Below are 21141 nucleotides of genomic sequence, written 5' to 3' on the forward strand. Positions count from 1 at the left end.
GATTGTCTGGACGCGTTTCAGCCTACAACAACAACAAGCAGGCTTCGAGCTTACATCCCTGAATGAATGGCGGGTTGCCGTCTGTGTGGCACGCCAAAAAATAAATAAATAAATACTACAGTTAAAAAAAAAAATTAAAAAAAAACACAGCACAGGCTTACAACTCTAATCACCCTGGAGAATTACTTTCTCAATGCCGCTTTGAACCAGAAAATGGGTCAAATACGTACGTGCGCAAAAGTGGTTTTGGGGGATGCCTCGTTTTTTTTAATAGACGCCATTAGCATGCAACTTAAGCGCGTTTGCTGTGACTGTTCTTCTGAATAGAACCGCCAATCCCCCCTTTGTGTACGGGATCTAAGGAAAACAACTGGTATTAATTACAGTGGAAAGAAAGAAAGAAAGAAGGTGGAATGGCTTTTCATTTGCTTTCATGTTGTGAATAGGCAAGCAGCTCTAATCGATACCCCTGCAGTCTGGGCACGAACCAAAGGGGTTGTCTAGGTTACCGCTAGCATTACGAAAGTCGGCCTCTCCCTGACCCTCTAGACTTCTGTTAATTTGCCCCTTAACTGGCCTGACCACTGTACTGCAGGGTTGTGAAGTTTGAGGAGGTTTGCACTAGAGGTAGGCTTCACCATACACTTTTCGGAGGATATTGTTAAAGTATGTCGAAATATCATAAATGCCCTGTATCGTGAAATTGTCTTTTAATATCGTGATTTCATTTTTTTACCATATCGCCCAGCCCTAGTTTGCACACCCTTACAAAATAAAGCATACTCCCAACTAACCTGCCCATGTGGGAACCAGAAGGTTTTAACCACAGGTTCATTGTTGGCCCCCATATGGATACCCCCAGAGGCCCACCAGGTTCAGTGAATGCAACCAGGAGGGGTTAAACATGGGCCCCCTCTCGTTTGTACCCTACATGTGGGGCCTACATGGGACCCATGTGAGATTAAGGTGTGCTGTAATGATGGGGCCATTTGGAAGCCCATCTTAGTCCCAGTAGCAACACATGTACAACCCCACTCAGAGCCCATGCCCACCTGGAACCCACCTAGTCCATGTTCAACACATGAGCATGTTGTCTGGGCTTGAAGGGTGCAGGGTCACACAAATGTTTTGTACTTTTGCGCGACAAACTGGCCTTTCGTCCGTGTTGGAGAGACTTTTTCTGAAGCCCGATGAAGATTTTTGAGGAATGCTGAAGGCCGGCGAGCGATCTGTTAGACGATGCAGGCGGACGACATAGTGACTGTAAGAAAGGTCTATGGGGAGCCATTTTGGTCTCAGCCATGGTGTGTGTGTGTAGCTGTGGTGTGTTGTGCCACTGGCGCCCTCTTGTGGTGCTTAAGTGTAAAAACGACCGGTACAGAAGCAGTTATGTACTAGCAGTTCCAGACTGATCGGTCGAGTGTGATTGCTCGGTGCATTGCTCGGTGCATCTCAGGGTTTCAATACTTTATGGGACTAAATTGGGCCACTTTTTAGTTCATAAGGGTGTCCTGAGTAGTAAACTTGCATCCATTTATCTTGTTATTTGCTTCTTCCTGGGGCACTCGCACTTAGTGGCAATTTAGCATGGCCAATTCACCTACCTTATGTATTTTTGGGAGGTGGGGGAAACTGGAGGGCCCATTGGAGACGACTTCTGGACACGGGGAGAAACCACCAAACCCCTAACAAATAGTGACCGGAGCAGAGATTGAAGCATGCATGCTACCTTCAGCGCCACCTAGAGCCATAGGTGGTAGAACCCTGTGTGTAGAGATACTCTGAGAAAGTCCGATTTTAGAAATTCTTCATATTCATATTTCTTGTGGATGTATTTTTTGTTTTGGTGCTTGAAACAGGTTTACCAGAGTCGCAGTTTCACAAAAGCAGTGGAAAGTTACACAAATTAATAACAGCAAGTATAAACAGCAAGAGGCAGAAGACAAGTTTCTGAGTGTCCATTGGTAAGCTTCTCACAAAAAATAGACGGATGCACGATTCCAGCAATTACAGATGAGAGGCAGATGATGGACACCAGTTAGACACAGCGAGAGGCAGAGACGAGCATCTCAACCTGTAAACTCGCTATCAGTGGACTACACATTTAAAACTTCATAATCAGGCAGTTGCTGTATGTTTTTGTGTCAGTCCTTTATGTTGCAGATTGCATTAGGATGCGAATGCTGAGCTGCCAGAGCAGCAAATGACCAAAAGCCCATTGAAACACTGGGGCTGAATACAGAAAACCACCATACGATACAGCACAGCCCAGCTCATTACAATACTGTAAGCATAGGCACCTGAGCAGCGTGGCGGGTTGAGCTTCTGTTGCATCACTTTTTATTTAAATGAAAGATTCATTTCCAGTGTGAAAAAAACAGTGTGAGCAAAATTCGATTCATGACTTTTTATCTCCCTCTAGTAAAACAAAACTGTTACTTTTGGAAGCCTGTTTTTGCCGTGTAGTGGATAAAATGCAGTAAAAAAAAAGACACTCCTCTTGGTTAAAATGTTGCCTTATTGTCTTTATATTTTATTAAATCTTATTTCATGGAAATAATGACTTATTTTGTTTGTTAACATTTCTCAAGACTTTACATTCACTCAAGGATTTATTAGCACTTGCATTTGACTGGGGCAGCTCTAGCAGGGCAGAACTCTCATGATCTGACTTGATCTGTGGCGTACTCGGGACCACTGGTAGTGTTTGTTTATGGAAGTTGCATGGCTGTATACTAAAGGGCTCAGCATACTCACAAATGCTTTTTGGGATGAAGGAGACATACTTCTTATTCTATTTCTAATTATGTAGAAAGCCTTCCTGGAAAAGTGGAAGCAGTTAAGAGCTGCTGCTCCTGTAGGTGTACTGTGTAGGTGTCCCAATATTTTTGTACTTCTGTTACATATGAAATACCTCCAAATACATCCAAATATCTATAGAAATACCTATGTGGAGCTTTGGTTGGTCAGGATGGTCACAGCACATGGGAAAATACCAAATTTTACCATTTTTTTGCTGAAAGTATGCTGAGCATTAAAGTTATTGAGCATTAAAGTTTTTCCATTTTTCCTTCCTCCGAACAGCAACCATAGCAGAGATATGAGCGGTTGCTAAGACGGAAGCTGTTTACTGCAAGACACAGCAGAACAACACAGCAGCGCTCTCTACAAGAGTGTGTGAGGCTGTGAGTCTGCTGATGTGAAAGTGTGATGGTGATATCAAAGCAATCAACTGGGCATCAGCTTCTATGACTGCTTTCTCTGATCTCAGTCTTAGCCTTCCCTGTCAGCTCTCTGCTTTTCTTATCTCTCCTGCCTCGCCCATGTGACTCTATCTGCCCGTCAATCTCCATTTATTTTTATCTCTCGCAAAATAAACCGCTGGAAGGCTCGGCTCCTCTTTGTTGTGTAAAATATGCTGATTAGGGGTGTAAACCTCTGATTTCTGAACGTGACTCCATCAAGATTCTCTCAAAAACATTCAGGGTATCGTGAAATGTCAAATTTTACCACAGTTGGGGGCCCCGGGTGGTCCGGGTGAAGGCGTTGTCACTATGACCACTATAATGACAGCGGCTTAGTTTGAATCCCGGTCATGCTTCTAGCCATCGGCAGCCGTGGCCTCGAGACGGCACACATGGCCTTGCTCTCTCCAGGGTGGGTAGATGGCGCTTTCTCCCCACATCACTCCAGTGCAGTGCTGGCCACCACTGGCGTCTGCTGGCCAGGTACACAATGATTACCGAACAGGCAGGTTGGTCGTCTGCTAATGTTGCATTGGTGGCAGGTCAGAAAAAACGAGGCGGTAGCTGGCTCCACACGTGTCGGACGGAGGGGAAAATATGTATGGGAGTACATTCAAGAGTAATAGGACTCCTCCCGCTCCAGCAAATTGGCATGGCTCTGAATTCTGCAACACAAGCCCAGATATGCATTGTATTGAATAAATGATCTCTAAATTCCAAACAAAAATTAGGCTATTTAGAGCAGAAATGCTTAAAAAACAACTGCAAGAAATGATCATAATAATTATAATGAAAATAAGTTATTATTCAAATGTAAACAACACAGCACTAATATTTGAACTTTGAGAGCATTCAGAAATCACTATGGTGAAATAACCTCGACTGCCGATCACAGTTTTCATGTCTCGGCCGGCTCTCCACTAGTTTTTTACATTGCTGTTGGGACTTTATGCCATTCATAGTCTGCAAATTCAGCTAACTCAGCTTTGTTTGATGAAATGCCTGGAATAGAATGGCTGCCAGACACATTGAGATACAAATTTAAGAAAAACAATTAAGTAGTCTCAATATATATATGTATTGCTGCACAGTAGAACAGTGCACCACCACCGGAGTCTGGTATATCTTCCTTAAGGTCTTTAGCAGTCTGGATTTGTCTTTCTAGTAAACCTACTAGCAGTACTTTCTGCTTTCTATTTTTTTTGGTCTTCCAGAGCACAACTTGACCTCCACTATTTCTGCTAACTTCAATTTCTTAATTGCATTATCAACTAAAAAGACTCGGGCTACCTGAGAACACTTTACTATCTTCTTACAGACATCAGTTGTTGTGATGTTCAGAGTGTTAGGCAGCTGCTTAGAGGAGCCCTTGGAAGCTAATTGTTGGGACAAGGTTTAAGGAGTCAGAGTATTTGTAAAGCTTTAACTTTTGCATCACTTTTGCCTTTACTAACGATAATTGTGAACAAGCAACAGCCCTAACTCGCCATCTAAGGTCTGAGATCTTATTAGTTATTTGAGAGTTATCTCTTGCATGGTGCTCGTTTCCTTTTTTCACTCTAAAGTTGTACATTTGTGTGTACAGCTATTTTTATAGTCAGCTTTTTTTTAAATCCGAAAATGGGCAACAAAATGCACAGTGATGGCACAAATAAGAACAGCAAGCAATTATCACCTGCATGTAACTCGCCATTAGAACTGGGTGCCTGTTTGACATAATGCCTTGCAAGCGGTGTAAAATAAGGCTGCTTTTACAGCAAGATAATAGAGCTGAAGTCTGAGGGCACAGCTCGAGCTCAAACACAAGCATACTTGACACCTGTGTTGACATACCTGTTATTAGGTTATCGTTTATCATGACGTGTTTCCATGAATGTGTTCTCCTTTCGAGAACCCCTTTCCATTATGTATGCGTTAGCTTTCAACAGAAGCATTGGCAGAGGACAGATTTTATTTAATAATCTACTGTTTATTTATTTCTTGTGCAGTGCTTGTGGAAGGACAATCATGGGTGTCAGGGACAGTCAGTGATTCAGTCAATGACTGAATAAGGCACAGGCTGGCTCACTGGCTGGTTTCGCAACAAAATGCAGGCTGCCCTAGAATGGAAAACTGTATTTCCCTTGATGTAGTTGGATAGTGAATGTTTGGTACTTGGAATTAACAAGCAGTGAACCTCAATTCAAAAGACAGTTCAGCCTAACCAAAACAAGGGCCAATTCCAAACCCCTAAAACTGTTACATCACAGTCTTGACCCGTTATATTTACACACGCTAACATTTACACACACTCAGCCCACTAGCGAAAGCAGTTTGAGGCTAAACAAAATGGCTACTTCCAGAGACTATGGAAGCGAGACTGAAAAGGCTACAAGCTAAATGTAGGCCTTCCATAGCAAGATGAAGGCTAACCCAGCTAACGACGCCTATCTCTTCAGCTTGCTGACTGCACACAAGCTCTGAATTTGACTAAAAGTCATAGTAAGGTCGTTAGGCTGGGTATCTTGCCTAGCTAGGTTCTTCAAGGTGCCTTTTTTGTCTTAAACCAAATCAAAACCATGGTCTTTCAGAAGTTTACTACTCTCGGATGACTTATTGCTTCCTTGAGTGCTCAGGAGAAGAAGGTTGTGTATATCAAAGGGTTCATTAGTTAATGCAAATTCACTCCTTTTGGGTTCTTGTTTTCACTGACTGTTTGAGTGGAAATTACAAGTGGTACAAATGGTATTTCCCAGCATTAGCATTATTAGATTATACAGATTAGAATTTATTAGCTAAATAAATGAACATTTACAAAATATATGTATAAATGTATATTTTTTTCTTTAGCTATAGTTAAAAAGTAGGGGAAGTCATGCTAGGATATGCAACTGTGGGCCATCTCACTGATGTACATCAGCCTGAGGTAAAATAACGGGGTGGTAAATCTGAACCACATTCAAACTGCACTTTTCACCCCAACTAAAGTCATTTACTTACCATTTATACAACTGCAAAACACAGTTGAATTGCATCTAATATAATTATCTTTGCATTGCAACATCAAAGCAGTTTCAGATGGGCATATATATATATATATATATATATATATATATATATATATATATATATATATTTTTTTTTTTTTTTTTTTTTTTTTTTTTTATTCCCCTAATGTAGTCCACTGCCCATCTATTCGGCTAGCTGAATTTTGCCTTACTTCACGCTCACCCATCGTTTGGCCTTATTAGTGACCAATTGCAGCTTAAAAGCAACAGCAAATACCTGCCCACTCTCCTCTGGTTCAAGCTCGGTGTGCGCTCAACCCCATAGACAGCCTCATTTATCCCCCTCTATACAGTGCACTGAGAAAGAGCGTCTGCGCTGACAGCAGGCTAATGGAACCTATTGGATCCCACCGCTCCGGAGTGGTGCCCATCCAAATGAGCCTCCCCACAGTGGGGAGAGAGAGAGGGAGTTAGCGATGTGGCGGAATGCTAGTTCATCGGTTAGATGTGAGAGGCAGTGTTCAAATTGAGAACGTCCCCCACTGATCGATAAACGGAGCAGGCCGCCGCGGTCGTAAACGGCATGCACTTGGCTCGGAGCTCCCTTAAATCACCTCCACAAATGAAGAGAGACTGCCCCGCTGGTTTTTGTTTTGTTTTTTTTTTGTTGTTTTTTTTAACCCCCCTCCCACAAACTCCTTTAATTAGTTAGCCTGCTTCCCAGAGCTGTTTACTTAGCATGTAGCACTTGCTGAACCAGGCAAGCGGACAGAAGCGTTTACACTTTGCCGGCCTTCCTATGCAGTTTGAATGGCGGCCATTAGGTCTAATTGTTTTGTTGGTTCCGCACAATTTTGCACACCACTTCCCTCTCCTTCCTTGAGCTCAAGGCCATTCTCTGCGATGCGAGGAAAAGAGAGGCTAGCCTAAGGAATTAGCGGTGGGAGATAGCCGGCGGCCACTGGCAGTGCCTTGTGTAGCTCTCCAGCAAAAAAAAGAAGAAGCTAAGTAGAAACAAACAAGCAGTTTTTAATTAGAGAGCTGAGTAAATAATTGAATGAGTAAGTCATCGGGCCACTCTTCTAGAGTCACCCTTGAAAGCAGGTAATTATCAGTTGTTCAGTTGGAGAGGAGGGGTCCCAGGCTGAATCTCTCGAGACTTCTTGCTCCTTTATCTCTAACTATCTTGGAGAGGGTCTTGTTTTCCTGTTTCTTCAGCAGGACTAGGGCTCTCCCCAAGCTCTGATTTGACTAAAAGGCATGGTAAGGCAGTTAGCCTGGTATCTAGCCTAGCTAGGTTCTTCAAGGTGCCTTCCTTTTTTTGTCTAAAACACCTCCTGCAATCAAAACCATGGTCTTTAAATGGTTAACTACTCTTAGATGACTTAATGCTGCCTTGAGTGCTCAGGAGAGGAAGGTTGTGTATACCAAAGGGTTCACTAGTAAATACAGATTCACTCTAAGCACACACCCACTAAGCACTGGATTCTCATCGGATTCAGCACCGTTAACCACGTTACTCAGTTCCATTTAACTGATTCCTTTTGTTGATAAGCACTTTTACATTTAAGTCTTACTGTGTCAAGTTACTTTTGCACTCTGTCACCTGTGAGGTGTGGCGTAGTGGGATTCCTGTGTGCCGTCTGATCTTTGAGGTGATAATTAGAATACAAAGATAGACATGCAGTTGGTGAATTATTAAAGAAGCCATATGGTTGCATTTGTAAATCATATAAATTTCAAACCCTTTTTAATGTATCGTTGCATCTCCATTTTGCATGTTTCCATTTTCACTTTGACGTATTTTGAATCTGGCTTGTTGTTGCAGTTGTTCTTTCAGTGACGCTTTATTTGGAGTGGCTCCTTCTTAGATGAAATAAACAATCAGCAGATCAGTGATGGAGCAGCATCGGAACATTCAGTAGATCATCAGCTATTCACTTTATTTGGAGAGTCCTGGTTAAGAACTGTAGATGTTCACCTGAGAAATCACTGATCATCTAACAGCTTTAATACAGACCATCTTAACATCCTCAACCAGCTGCAGTAGACCTGCTGCTGCTGACACCAGTCTGGAACTAGATCTTAACTGGATTAGACTGAGATTATGAGATTATGGGGCCAGGGTGAGAGTTAGTATTAGGTATGGCGAAAGGAATTAGGGATTGGGTTGAGGTTAAGGTTAGGAATCGGACCAGGGTTAGGTTTGTTATGAGTTTAATTATATGTTAAATTATCATTCCATTTAATAAAGACCTATATCGTCCATGTCAAAGGTTGAGCGGTTTGGAAGACATGGCCCCATTACATCTGTCATTAAGCTAACACAGCATTCCACCATAAGAACTTCATACCAACTGTCAAACATGGTGGTGGTAGTGTGATGAGTTGGAGCTGCTTTGCTTCTGCAGCACCTGAAAGACTTGTGTTAATTGATGGATCCATGAATTCTGTTCTGTGTCCTGAAAATCCTGAAGAAGAATGTCCACATGTCAGTTTGTGACCTAAAGCTCAAGCTCACTTGTGTTATGCAGCAGGACAATGATACAAAGTGCACAAGCAAGTCCAACACTGAATGGCTCAGAAGAAACAAAATGAAGGTCTTGGAGTGGCCAAGTCACTGTGGTACAAATGTCCTGTCCTGAGTCCCATTAGGATGATGCTGCAAACATCATCTTAATAATGAACCTAATATGCAATGGAAGTTATATAATTATGATTGCAGCTCTAACTTCAGTGTGAATGGGTGGGGCTAAACTTCTGGAGGTGGAAAAATATATTCCAGTAATGAGAGAGATGTAAATTTCTTGGCTTTGTGATGTACAAAAAATAAATAAATCAACACAGGTTGTTTTTGCATCTTATTTACAAGTATGAGTATAGTCTAAATGGGCTGTATGGACTGGAACCTCTGGATTTCTGTGGTATGGGCCCTTTACATTGTCACACATTCCTGGTGTAAGGCATCTTATTCAGTTTATCAAGCTTCCTGAGCATCTGATTGGGATTAATCAGGTGGATCTAATTAATACTCCCACCATTTAGTTGAATCCTTTGGTTCTATGTTAGTTGTAAACATATTAGCATCCATTATCCCCTGAAGGATTTTCACATAATTGTTTTTACAAAGGTACTGATGCTTCGAACAATTCCCTTGAATGAGAGTCTGGTGGTAATTTTATCCCGTTACTGTGGTGCAGGTGCTTTGGCGAAGACACATGCATCTCCATCCCGGATATAAAGGCAGTGGTGATGGTCCTTCCCCCCAGCGAGCCACGGATCACCATTGCGGGCGTGGAGCGGGTGACGTGGCCAGCCGCTGAGCTTCGAACCCCTACTGGAGTTACGCTCTTCAAAGACATCCGCATCATCAGCACAGTCACCAAGAGCGACAATGCTTTCAACTCCGGTACTGTGACATGTACATTTTCACAAACACACACACACACATTCCTTTCATTTTAATCAGTTAGTGACCTTATTTTTCATCACTAATTAATATATTAACACTATGAGAGACATATAAGGCTTTACTTAATAATTGGTAATAAATCATGAACTAACTAGGTATTTAATCACTATGCAACACACTTCAAATGTTAATATATGGCAGTTTTTAATATACACACTTGCATGCTATTACTTTGCTGCAGCACTTCATCTTATTACACCCATCTAATTACTCTGTTTGTAATATAACCTGCAGTTGATCAGTGTTTATTAAACCCTAACAATATCCTTAATATGCTTAAAAAAATCACGATATCAAAATATATCACAATGTGATACTGCTCTAAGATTAGCTCTAATATATTATGTGAGTGTCTGGAAGACTTTGCCTTTCCTCTCCCCCGTCACTCTAGCCAGTGCTTCATATGAGCTGTGTGTGTGCAGGTTTCGCTGCACAGTAGAACAGTGTACCACCATGCAAAGCTCTGCTGAATCTTGCTGAAGATCTTGTGCAGTCAAACAAGGGTCCTACAATCCTACGAGCAGTTCTCCCTGAAAGGTTTCCTGGCCTTCCACACCTTGATCCCCTCCTCCTGTTAACTTTTTATTTATTTATATATTTGTTAATTTTTCCCATTTGTCTCCCTAATTTAAATCACATATTACCCAACCCATACATATTTTTCCCCACCACATGCAATGCTCCCAACACATACCTTCTCTGACTCATTCGACGCATTTGGAGGAAAGTGCTGAGTACCCAGCTCTACGGTCAGCAGACTCCAGGGCCATCCAGCATTTCGCTGGAGAGAGCAAGGCCAATTGTGCACTCGAGGCCCTGGCTGCCGATGGCTTGCAGCATGACCGGGATTCGAACTTGTGATCCTCTGGTCATAGGGACTGTGCTTTATTGCGCTTGGAGCCCACAACTGCCAATTTTTAATCACATTACAAAGGAAATTTCTACCAGAAATCATTTTTGCTATCTTCTTACAGTCTTCTCCTGTCTTCTCCATCAGTCATTTTAATGTTCAAAGTGCTAGGCAGCTAATGGCTGCTGATTGTTAAAACAAGATTTGAGGAGTCAGAGAGTTTATAAAGCTTTAAAATTTGCAAATGCCTTTAAATGCAAATATAAGACAATGCAAAAAATGAGAAAATGCCCAAGGTTCAGGTCTGAGAACCTGATAGAAGTTATCTGAGAGCTCAGATCTTTTTGGATGTCCACACTTTTACATGGTATTATTCTTATTTTTCCACTGTAGAATTGTAAAAGAAACCCACAAAAAAATCACTAATCCTGCTTAAATTGAATATAAATTAAATGTTGAAAAGAATGTTTCCTCTTTAACTTAATGCCTTTTAGAGATCAGTTCATCTTCTACTCACTTAACTGCCCAATCCTTTGAATGCTACTGTAAAACCACGACAACAATGGTCAAAGGCTCATCCTGGTTGCAACTTGTTACAACAGAGCCAAAGTACCTGTTTTCAGCACAATATAGAACCTCTTTTTCCAAAGACTGTGCTTCAGTATGTTAACTCAATCCCTCAATGTTCCAAAGGGTCATTTAACAAGCTGTACAGTAATGGGGCGGCCCTCAAGTCTCCCTTAGGTTCATGGTGTCCCCCAAGGGTAAATGGTGGGGCAAAGTTAACAATGGCCTTTTAGAAACAGTATTGAAGCTCTGAGCCCAGCATGTTTCTTATGTGTCTTATACTGCAGTGTGCGTTAATTTAATATTCATCCACAGTTTGCCTATGCCGAGTTTTACAAGGACGGAGTCGATTATTAGCCTGATAATTTACACTTGGCTCAAGTTATTACTCCATCGCTAAGTCAATTACTTTTATGAGTGGGCCGTTTTATCCAAAGTTCACCAAAAGCACGCACCTTAGTTTTATTGAATGCAGCATTCTCCCACTGAGACAATAAATCACTGAAATGAAATTCATACACAATCAATGGCTGCAGTTGGAAACTGTAGAGGGTTATATATATTGTGTTTGTCTTTGTGCGTGTGTGTGTGTGTGTGTGTGTGTATACAGGCCACAGACCCGGCGTTTTGGAGGTAATGCACAACCTTGATTACTGTGATGTGCTTGTAATTGGGGAGGAGCTGAATCCAGAGCACGAGAGTTTGGAGATTCACCACAGCTCCCTAATGGGCAAGCATCTAGACGCCACCAACTCCACGTCCGGAATCTCCATCTACGGTATGAATTCAGTGGCCATGTGTAGCGTGAACACAACCCTCAATGATATACACTGTACGTCCAAATGTTTGTGGACACCCTTTCTAACAGATGTTCAAATGCACAAACACACACACATACAGCTGTAGAATAGTACAGCCAATAGAACAGGACTCCCTGGAGCAGTTAAACATGAACCTATTGGCACCATGCTTCCTAATGCCTGACAAGGGGCTAAATGGGGGTAAAAAGCCCCTCCAACATTTAGCTGTAGAACTGTGTTGGGGTGGGTGATCATCCAACATCCTAACCTCACTAACACTGTTGTCGCTATTGAGCGCATTCAATTCCTCATTCCAATGCTCCATACTCTAGTAGGCAGTTACTCCAACAAAAGCTGAGAGTGAACTGATTAAAATGGTCAGTGGAACAGGTGCACATTGCACAAAGTGGAATGTAGAAGAAGGACTACATCAGAATTCTTCAGAGCCATATCACTCTATTAAGCCTACAGCCTACAGCCTTTCATACAGAAGTTATAAAGAGTGATGCAGCCCAGGCTTCTTTTTGAAAAACTGGTAATACATGGCAGCCATTTAGAATGAAGCATAAGGCCACACAAAAGTCCTAAGTCTCCAGTGGATCCCAAGAGTATCACTGTTTTTACACTGTTAAATCACTTCGACAAGGTCTCCCAATAAATCAGGCTTGGAAAATATGATTAGGTCCTACAACATCTATAAACTAAAGAGCAAAGATTAATATGAGTACCTTGTGAAATTGCAAAAAAGCAGTAATTTCATTAACCGCTTGGCCTCCATGCTTGTTTTAGCGATTTCCTATTAGCGTCATGCTGTGAAATCATATTTTCTACAGTCGAAAAACATTCGGAAACAGATTTTTCCTCATATTAAATTCATAACCCTCCGATTCTGATGCTTTAGTTTCATTACCACTGGTAAGTGTTGATCTATAAAAGTCAAGCTTTTTATTCATAACCCACAATCCCCTGCTCACGCGCCCAGTAATAGATTCTTTCCCACTCTCCACTCGAGAGCAATTTGGTCATTTTGAGAGGACATTCAGATCGCCACGACATTTTGTAAAGTGGCGTAAAGAGCTGCGATGAGTTATAGAGAACCAGAGCAGAATGCAGGCCGGTTTGTTGGCTCTGCCCAGGACTGTTTAACTCGCTGCATTCTTTTCTGAGCATATTGTGTGCATCATCAGTACTGTATCAGACAAACACTGCCGTGCAATTACAAGAAAAACAGTAACTCCATGAACTGCATAGCAAGACTTAATTTTTCACAAGTACTCAAGAATATCCTCAGCCAGTTTAAATAGACTAAAAATTCAAAGACACCTCTAAGCTTAGATACTACTAAACACAGGTCAGTAATGAGACCATAGTACTCTACTCTTCACCCAAGAGGTGTGTCTTCAGTATGCGTTTAACACATTTCTTTAACACACAGAGATGCCATCATTGATAGTTTTTCCCTTTTAGAAAACCAATGATCATAAAATGTATGATATTTGTTCATATTGCCGCTACAACAGAATGCCAGAATGTTGTACCTAAATTAGTGGTGTCAATGTTAAGGCGTTAACACCCACAATTAATTTGCAAGCTTTAATGCGTTAACCTTTTTATAACGTAAATGAATTGTCTTACCAAGTTTGTCCTCAACTTCTTCCCGTAGGTCATTCTCTTTACAGAGCCTAGTAACGTATTGCCGCTTTTATTTAGCGATGTAACCACAGCGTCTCTACTGTTAAGCTCAGAGGGTAGATCACATTTTATTTATGCTGACATATGGATTAAACCTCATGCTCTTATGCCTCATTCATCTTTAATCCAATGACTGATCATCCGTTTATCTGTTAAAAAGTTAAAGCTTCTGTGTTTCAGCTTCGGCGTGTTCAAGAATAAAGTTCTCGAAACTACAGATTTTAGCAGATTTTAAAAGAAAAAAGCAAATAGATTCCTCCAGGCAGTTTATTAGGCACAGTTGTCCCGCCCAAAAATCACAAACATGCTAACTAGCATTTTAGCTTGTGAGCAATCAGAATTAATCACTGAATATTGTTGTGATTAACGCCATTAAACGGTTTAATAGATTGACACCACCAAGCTAAATTTTTCAGTTTTTCACTTTTTGACATCATGCAAATCTGGCAGTTGTTCTTTACATTGTATCAGACATTTATGATGAACAGACCAATAGAAATGCTTCAGAAAGACTTGGAATAACATTTATATACATTGTTTATAATACTGTCAATCTAACTTAATATTTTAAATGACAGTATGTTTAGTAAGTTTAGATATATTCCTTTCCTGCAAAACACCTTATTCAGGTTCTACAATGTTTGATATTTACCCGATGAGCTGTGTAATTGCCTAATAATACAGTTCGGTGTGGACTGCTGGGAGTAGTTGTAGTTACATTTGGTCAGAAGTAGGCATGAATAAAATTCTACATTCTAGACGTTATTGAAATGAACTGGGTACTGTCCAGGTGAAGTACAAGCTAGCTGGTTATTTTACGTGATTGCAGTAAAGTAGGACCTTCCTCATATCTCAAGCAGTGATTTATTTTCACCATTTAGATTAGCCAATTAGGATGGCTCAATTCCAAATCACTTTGAGGTTGTAATACTAATGAACAGATTAACTTACCAGGGGGTGGCAGAGAAGCGTAGTCTAGTCATGGTCAAATGCTAAACATACATTCACTTGCTCATTAGTGTTCACCTCTTTTACCATCAGGAGAACCACTCACATTTCTGTGTATAGTTCAGATAGATGTAGCCCTTGCTACCCTTAAAAACAAACATTGTGATACTGTAAAAGTGATCCATCGTCCGCCCCTAGTTGCAGGTAATATAGTTGTCTAGTCACTGATAGATGGCCTCTGTGTTATTTGTTTGTGTGTGTGTGTGTTTGTGTGCTTGCTTGGTCTCAGGTGTGGACTCCATGGCACATTACGAACAGGCCATCCGGCAGGTGAGGTATCGCAACTGGCGGCCGGCTGGCCTGTCGGAGAGGAGGTTCCGGCTCAGCTGCTCTGAACTCAACGGCCGCTACACCAGCAATGAGTTTAACCTGGAGGTCAGAGCCTGTCTTCTCATGCCTGGTTGTTGTTTTTCTACAGTTTCTTGTAAGTTAACCATCTTTGTCCATAAACTCATTTCTCTGTTTTGCCCCTCAGATCGGAGTAGTGCACAACTCAGAAGCCATGGAGCATTCCAATCACATGGCCGTCCAGTCCCAGTACATGCGACCCGTGCATCATCCACTTATGGTCCACACAGTCAACTCAGACCACATCTCAGGTAAGGTTTTTTCACTCATGTCCTATTTCATTTAATACTGATCTCCCTTCGTTTTTGAAATAACTATCACCTTCTTGCCATGACAGTGGCTCAGATTCTTACGCTTGTCTATTTTCTGGCTTTCAACACATTACCTTCAAGAACTAACTGTTCACTTCTGCTGCCTAATATGTAAATCCCACCCCTTGACAGGTGGCACTGGTCAAAAACCTGGTCTGCTTAGGGGGGGTCGTTGACCGTGACATTTGATTACATGTTAGAAAAATGGCACAAACAAGAAAAAGGATACAAAAAGACACAAAGGCTCTGAATGTTCCTAGAAATCCAGCCGGAAGCACAGTTCACAAGTTCCGAGTTAAAGGAACACTGGCTACACTATTTGGACATGACAGAAAGAGAAAGCTATCACCAGCTGCCACTATATTCCTGAGAAGGCAGGTGGTCCAAAACACTCTGCAAGTGACTGCAAAAGACCTGCAGCATGATTGGGTGGCAGTTTTAGTTTGCACAGTAGAGCTCTCGCTGAAGATATTCATCACCGTAAGTTTCTACTGACCCAAAAGCACAAGAAGAGTCGGCAGTCTGCTCAGAAAAATAAAAATAGTCCACAGAAGTTTTGGGATTCTGTTCTGTGGAGCGATTAAAAACAAAACTGGACATTTTCGGGCCTCTGAATCAGTGGTATGTCTGGAGGAGGAAGAATGAAGCATACACTAAGAACACTTTGTCTACAGAAAAACATGGTAATAACTCATGATACTCTGGGACTGCTTTGCATCCTCTGGCATTGAAAACCTACAGCCTGTGGAAAGGCAAGATGGATTCAATCAAGTCTCAGGAAGTCCTAGAAGAAAAGAGAAAAGTGAGGAAGCTGAAGCTCGGGCGACACTGGACCTTGCAAAAGGACAGTGATCCCAAGCGTATCTCAAAGTCCACCAAGGACTTAGAAGAAGTCCTGGAAAATTCTGGAGTGGCCGTCGCAGTCGCCTGACTTAAACCCTATCGAAAGCTTTGGTGGGATTTGAAGATAGTGGTTGCAGCAGTAAACCCAGGAATATTAGTGAACTGGAGGCCATTGCCCATGAGGAATGGGCTGAGTTTCCTCAGAAACGCTGCCACAATCTGGTGTCTGGCTATGCATCACGTTTGCAGACAGTCATAACAGCAGAGGGGTGCTCTACTACTAATTACTAAAGATGCTGTCAAGGAGGGGGTGTGTAATTCTGAGACTGCAGTTGTCAATGTAATGGGATTTGTGCTAAATTTGGAGAAAGCACTTGTTCTATTGGTTGTTTTGAGCTGTTTTAATTGGTCTTGTTTGACTGGTTGGTTGCAAACAGCTGAAAGTTTGTACATTTTGCTAAAAAATCTCATTTGCATCTGTATGTTCATAACAATATATTATGCATCAGTGCTACCTCCCACATACCCAGATGTGGGAATACAGTGAACATATAACAGTGACACATGTGAAGTGCAAATATGTGACTGTAAAATCATACAGTTAACATTTCCAAATAACAACGTTTCAATGACAAAAATAAACTAATATACTGTTTGTTATGTAGTTCTGACCTGGAACCACCCACACTTCCTTGGAGTTTAAGTGTTAGCGGAATAATTCTGTTCTTCTCGTTTTCGTATGATGTTTCTAAGGAGAAAATGGTTTACCATGTGGGAGTCGCATATGCACAAGAAACTTGTTCACGTTCATTAAAGAATTCTTTTCTTTTTTTTTTTTTTTGGCCAACCTGATCTGAGATGCTAGGCAACACTGCGCATAGACATGCACACAAAACCTCACGAACACATGCGCTGGCGCATGGCAAAGGATGTATTGTTGGTGTTGAGGAGCTGCAAGGATTAGACTAAGCCTTCCAGCTCCCACAAACACACCACCAGAGACATCGGTGATCTCCCCAAGGGCATGTGGGACACACATGGCTGCAAGATGGAGAATCCGGCTCCCAGAGAGAGAGAAAGAAAGAGGAGAGAGGCGTAGAAAGAAGGAGAGGTGGAGAGAAAGCTGACAGAATGAGAAATGGTTCGTGGTGAAAGTGAACCGACCATTATTCTTTCTAGGCAATTCCAGTTCCAATTTCTTTACAGCCAAATCACTTTGTTGTAGTTGTTTTTGCACGTTTTTAGGAGAACTAAAAAGGAACCTCAGCCAAAATGAAAGTTTAACCATCACTACATCTGTTGTAAACATGCTTAAAGCCTCAAGGAACCTAAAATTGAGTTTTCTCTTGAATGAAGTTAGTCTGGCTCCATAGGCCCCCAAGTGTAAATGTACAAAGCTGAAGCGCCAGCGACGACTGCCCCTTGTGTCTCATGGTCCCTCACATTTAGCGCCTGTCACCTCTCACTTAAACGCAGAATTTAGTGACCGGGTGGGTCGAATTTGAGCATTACAGTAAAAAATAAATAAGAATTGTCATAAGATGTTTCCACAAATCCTTAGACCTACAAGGCCATGTGGGTTTTCCACCGGTATGGTAGCACATGGATACTGAAGTAAATGCTGCACACTATAGCTCAGCTGATTCCTTTGGTTATATGTTATATAACCATTAACACGGATAAGCTGAAGTAGAAATAAATGGGCAGTTCTGAGCTCAGATCTACAAACACCAGGTACACTCTGGCCTCACTTGCTCTCAGCAACACTTGAATCAATTTCATGTGTATGAGGAGTTGTAGCGTTTCATGCATTTAGGTTTTTCTACTGACAGCCTGTCAATGCTCTGCTGGCAGCTGTCTCCAACTAGCATCCTAGATGGAGAATTTTTCCATCCTGTTTACGAACTAGGTCACCACAACATGGTATAAATCGTCATTTAGCAAAGCCCCAGCAGCCTTGCTATTGACCGTGAGCGCAGATGATTTATAATATTTATAATTAATGTCAGTTGCTGTGATTGAATCAAAGAAATCGCTGTGATAAAAGGCCTAAACAGACCTTCCTAGCGGAGTCTACAGTGTAGATTATTAAAAAACATACTGGGGACTTTTATTGATTCCTGACACTTGGCATTTTGTAAGTTTTGTACATTAAGCCACGGTCACACTAGGCTTCACTGTGTTTATCTAACAAGCAAAATCTCTGACTGTAGTGACCGATTTCGCTATGGTAAGAATGCTTGCATTGACTTCAACAACTGGCTGAGCTGACCTCTAAACACGCTATCCAGCTCTGAAGGCCCAAAATGCTAGCTAATGTTAGTCAGGGCTAACATTTAGCTCAGCTGAAAGCAGTGTTGCCAACTAGCGATTTTGGTTCTAGATTCAGGTCCCATTTCAGCAAGTTATTTTCAAAAAAGCAAGTAGTGACAAATCTTTGTACAAAGCCTTTTTTTACAAACCCCTCCCAAGAGACGGAGCAGCACTTTCAGTCCATGTGGCAGCTCACACAAATGTGCATGAGCTGTGCAACCCTGCTAGAACAAATCCAGCTCTAGACCAGCTTTTGCTGGTACCTGGTTTCGGATGGTCTAAGCTGGTCTGTATCTGTGTCTAAGCTGATCATCCAGACAAAAACATGCCCTATACTGGTAAGCTGGTAACCAGCTCTTGACTAACATGGTGCATGTTGCATTTGGTCAAGCCTGGTCATGCTGGTCAACCAGCTTGGTCTTACTGCTCATGTTGGACATGCTAGTCAACCAGCTTAGCATCTGACACTAGGCATTGTGTGAATAAGGCGTGATGATGTCACAACTATGCAAGTTGGCACACTGTGTCATATAGCATACAGCATAACATTTAGCGCTGTTTCAAGCAGGCCTTAGCAACTTTCCTCTGCAAAAACTTGGGAACACTGTACTGTAGTCCTGAGTGAGCTGCAGTACTGTGGTGAGTGTGTAATGGCATGGCATAATGATGTTAACTTTGGTTGTAGTGTTAAAACAGCCTACTAAATGCTAAGTTAGCTCTAAGGTAAGCAAAACTTCACAGAGAGATACAACCACTGCAGTTCTGCACTGTTCAGCTGTGACTGTGCGTGCAACACTGTGCTCTCAGCGGTATCGGGTTACCAGATACAGTTAGCTAATGTTAGCAGGTTAGACCTTTTTGCCCACCAGGTTTTCGGTCCAGCCCCAAGGGACTAAATCCGTAGTGTTATGTTCAGTAGTCTTAAACACTGTTGGCGATTGGTTGATTCTCATCAATGTTGTGTGTTTGATCGCAGGCACGCCCCCGGCAGCCACGGTAGTTATAGTGATGTGCATCGCCGCCCTGGTGGTCATTGTCGTGCTAGGGATCTATCGCATCCATACCACCCACCAGGAAGGCACGAAAGAAGATGAGGATGGAGGGAAGGAGCCGGAAATGGACTGGGATGACGCCACCCTTACCATCACTGTCAACCCTATGGAGGTGAGTATGGGTGGGAGGGATATTGGGATTTGGTATGGAATATATATACACATATAATAATAATAATAATAATAATTTAAAAATGGTAGTTATTTGATTCATCTGCTTCTGAAGGATTTCCGTCAGTTTGCACCTCTTACATCTTTATGATGCTACCCTTGCAAAGGATAGGATACCAAAGCAAACACTTACCAATGTCCTAGCAACCACCTGGGATCCCATAGCAACCACCGACCAATATCCGAGAAACGATCAGACATGACTCAGCATAGCTAACACTTGGAACAGCATAATGACTGCCAACAAACCCCAGAGCAAAGGCCTGGGATACCATAGCCACTGATTAGTATCACCATAATGAGCACCTTAGCTACCACCTGAGAATAGCTTGAGCTGCCCAACCACACTGCATTTTCTTCCATAAAGGCACTTACTGAGTAACGATGTCACCCAGATTCAGATGCTCACAGAGTGGAAATGAAAAAGAAACATTTCCGGAAGGCAAAAGAGAATAAACAGAGTACGAGTACAAACTCGTAGTCACAGAAACGAGCAGTAGGTTCGAAATCCAAGGCAGAACATACAGGCAAGTCCAAAGGGCAAGTCAAAAAAGCAAGGTCGAAAATACAAGGGCAACAATCAGAAAATAACGCTCAGTAGTTCACCGAAATAAGGATACTATACTTCGCGACTAGCCTGAACTAAAGTACTCGGGATCCTGGGACATGGACATGCTGATTTTTAAACAGAGTTTGTGTTGCTCACAGCTACAGATATCATATACATCTATTAATAGCACCTCAGGCGACTGCCAGTAAGGACGAGGAATGTGTTTTGTCTATTCGATTTGAAGGGCACAGACTGTACCATTTATTTGACCACTAAGAAAGCACGATCTATAGCTGTGTTGGCTGGGCTGGTTTTGTGCTGGTGTCTGGCTTTAGCTGTGATTGACACTCAGCTAGGAATGATTAGTGTCTGCCTGTAGGGGCACAATCTATCACATTTAGTTGTGTAAAAATTCTACAAATAAATACAAAGCATAAATACTTTGAAAGCATTTGAGCTAATTTATTATTATTATTATTAATAATAATAATAAAAATAATAATTATATTATTAATAATAATGTTTACACAGCCACAAAAACAGTACATTTTTGAACAGCAAATATCAGCACCCTAACACAGAGATATATTTCATCTACATCTGTAGTACATTTCTGATGAACTTGTACATAAAAGCATCCAGAAAAAAACTATTCTGAATGTACATAGGACAATATGAAACTACCCCCACCATGTTTGGAGGCTGCACTTTACCCTGGCTAGCTCTCCCTGTGAGTTGCATGCTTTAAAAGGTTTTAAATAATATTACAGCCACCAAGATGCAAGGTTTTAGATAATGTAGGAGTGAAATGTGTGATATGTGTGAACCATTCTTGCAAAAGTGAGAAAAGGCAGTTCCTCTTGCGTGCCACTCTGCTTCATATGTTGATGGTCTGCAGTTCCCTGCAGAGCCTTCCTGACTGGTGGTGAAGG

The 21141-nt window shown here is 41.8% G+C and overlaps 1 protein-coding gene across 1 annotated transcript in view; it reads left to right on the top strand.

Annotated features, from left to right (window-relative positions):
• The window catches only part of clstn2a (calsyntenin 2a), a 293892-nt gene that overhangs the window by 266242 nt on the left and 6509 nt on the right, over positions 1-21141 (top strand). The window contains exons 12-16 of the mRNA XM_072688297.1: positions 9433-9641; positions 11732-11899; positions 14851-14996; positions 15097-15220; positions 19413-19600. Coding sequence (XP_072544398.1) covers positions 9433-9641; positions 11732-11899; positions 14851-14996; positions 15097-15220; positions 19413-19600 — 835 coding nt within the window. The remainder of the gene's footprint in view (positions 1-9432; positions 9642-11731; positions 11900-14850; positions 14997-15096; positions 15221-19412; positions 19601-21141) is intronic.

Source organism: Salminus brasiliensis, chromosome 9, assembly GCF_030463535.1.
Source record: "Salminus brasiliensis chromosome 9, fSalBra1.hap2, whole genome shotgun sequence".
Taxonomy (NCBI): Eukaryota; Metazoa; Chordata; class Actinopteri; order Characiformes; family Bryconidae; genus Salminus; species Salminus brasiliensis.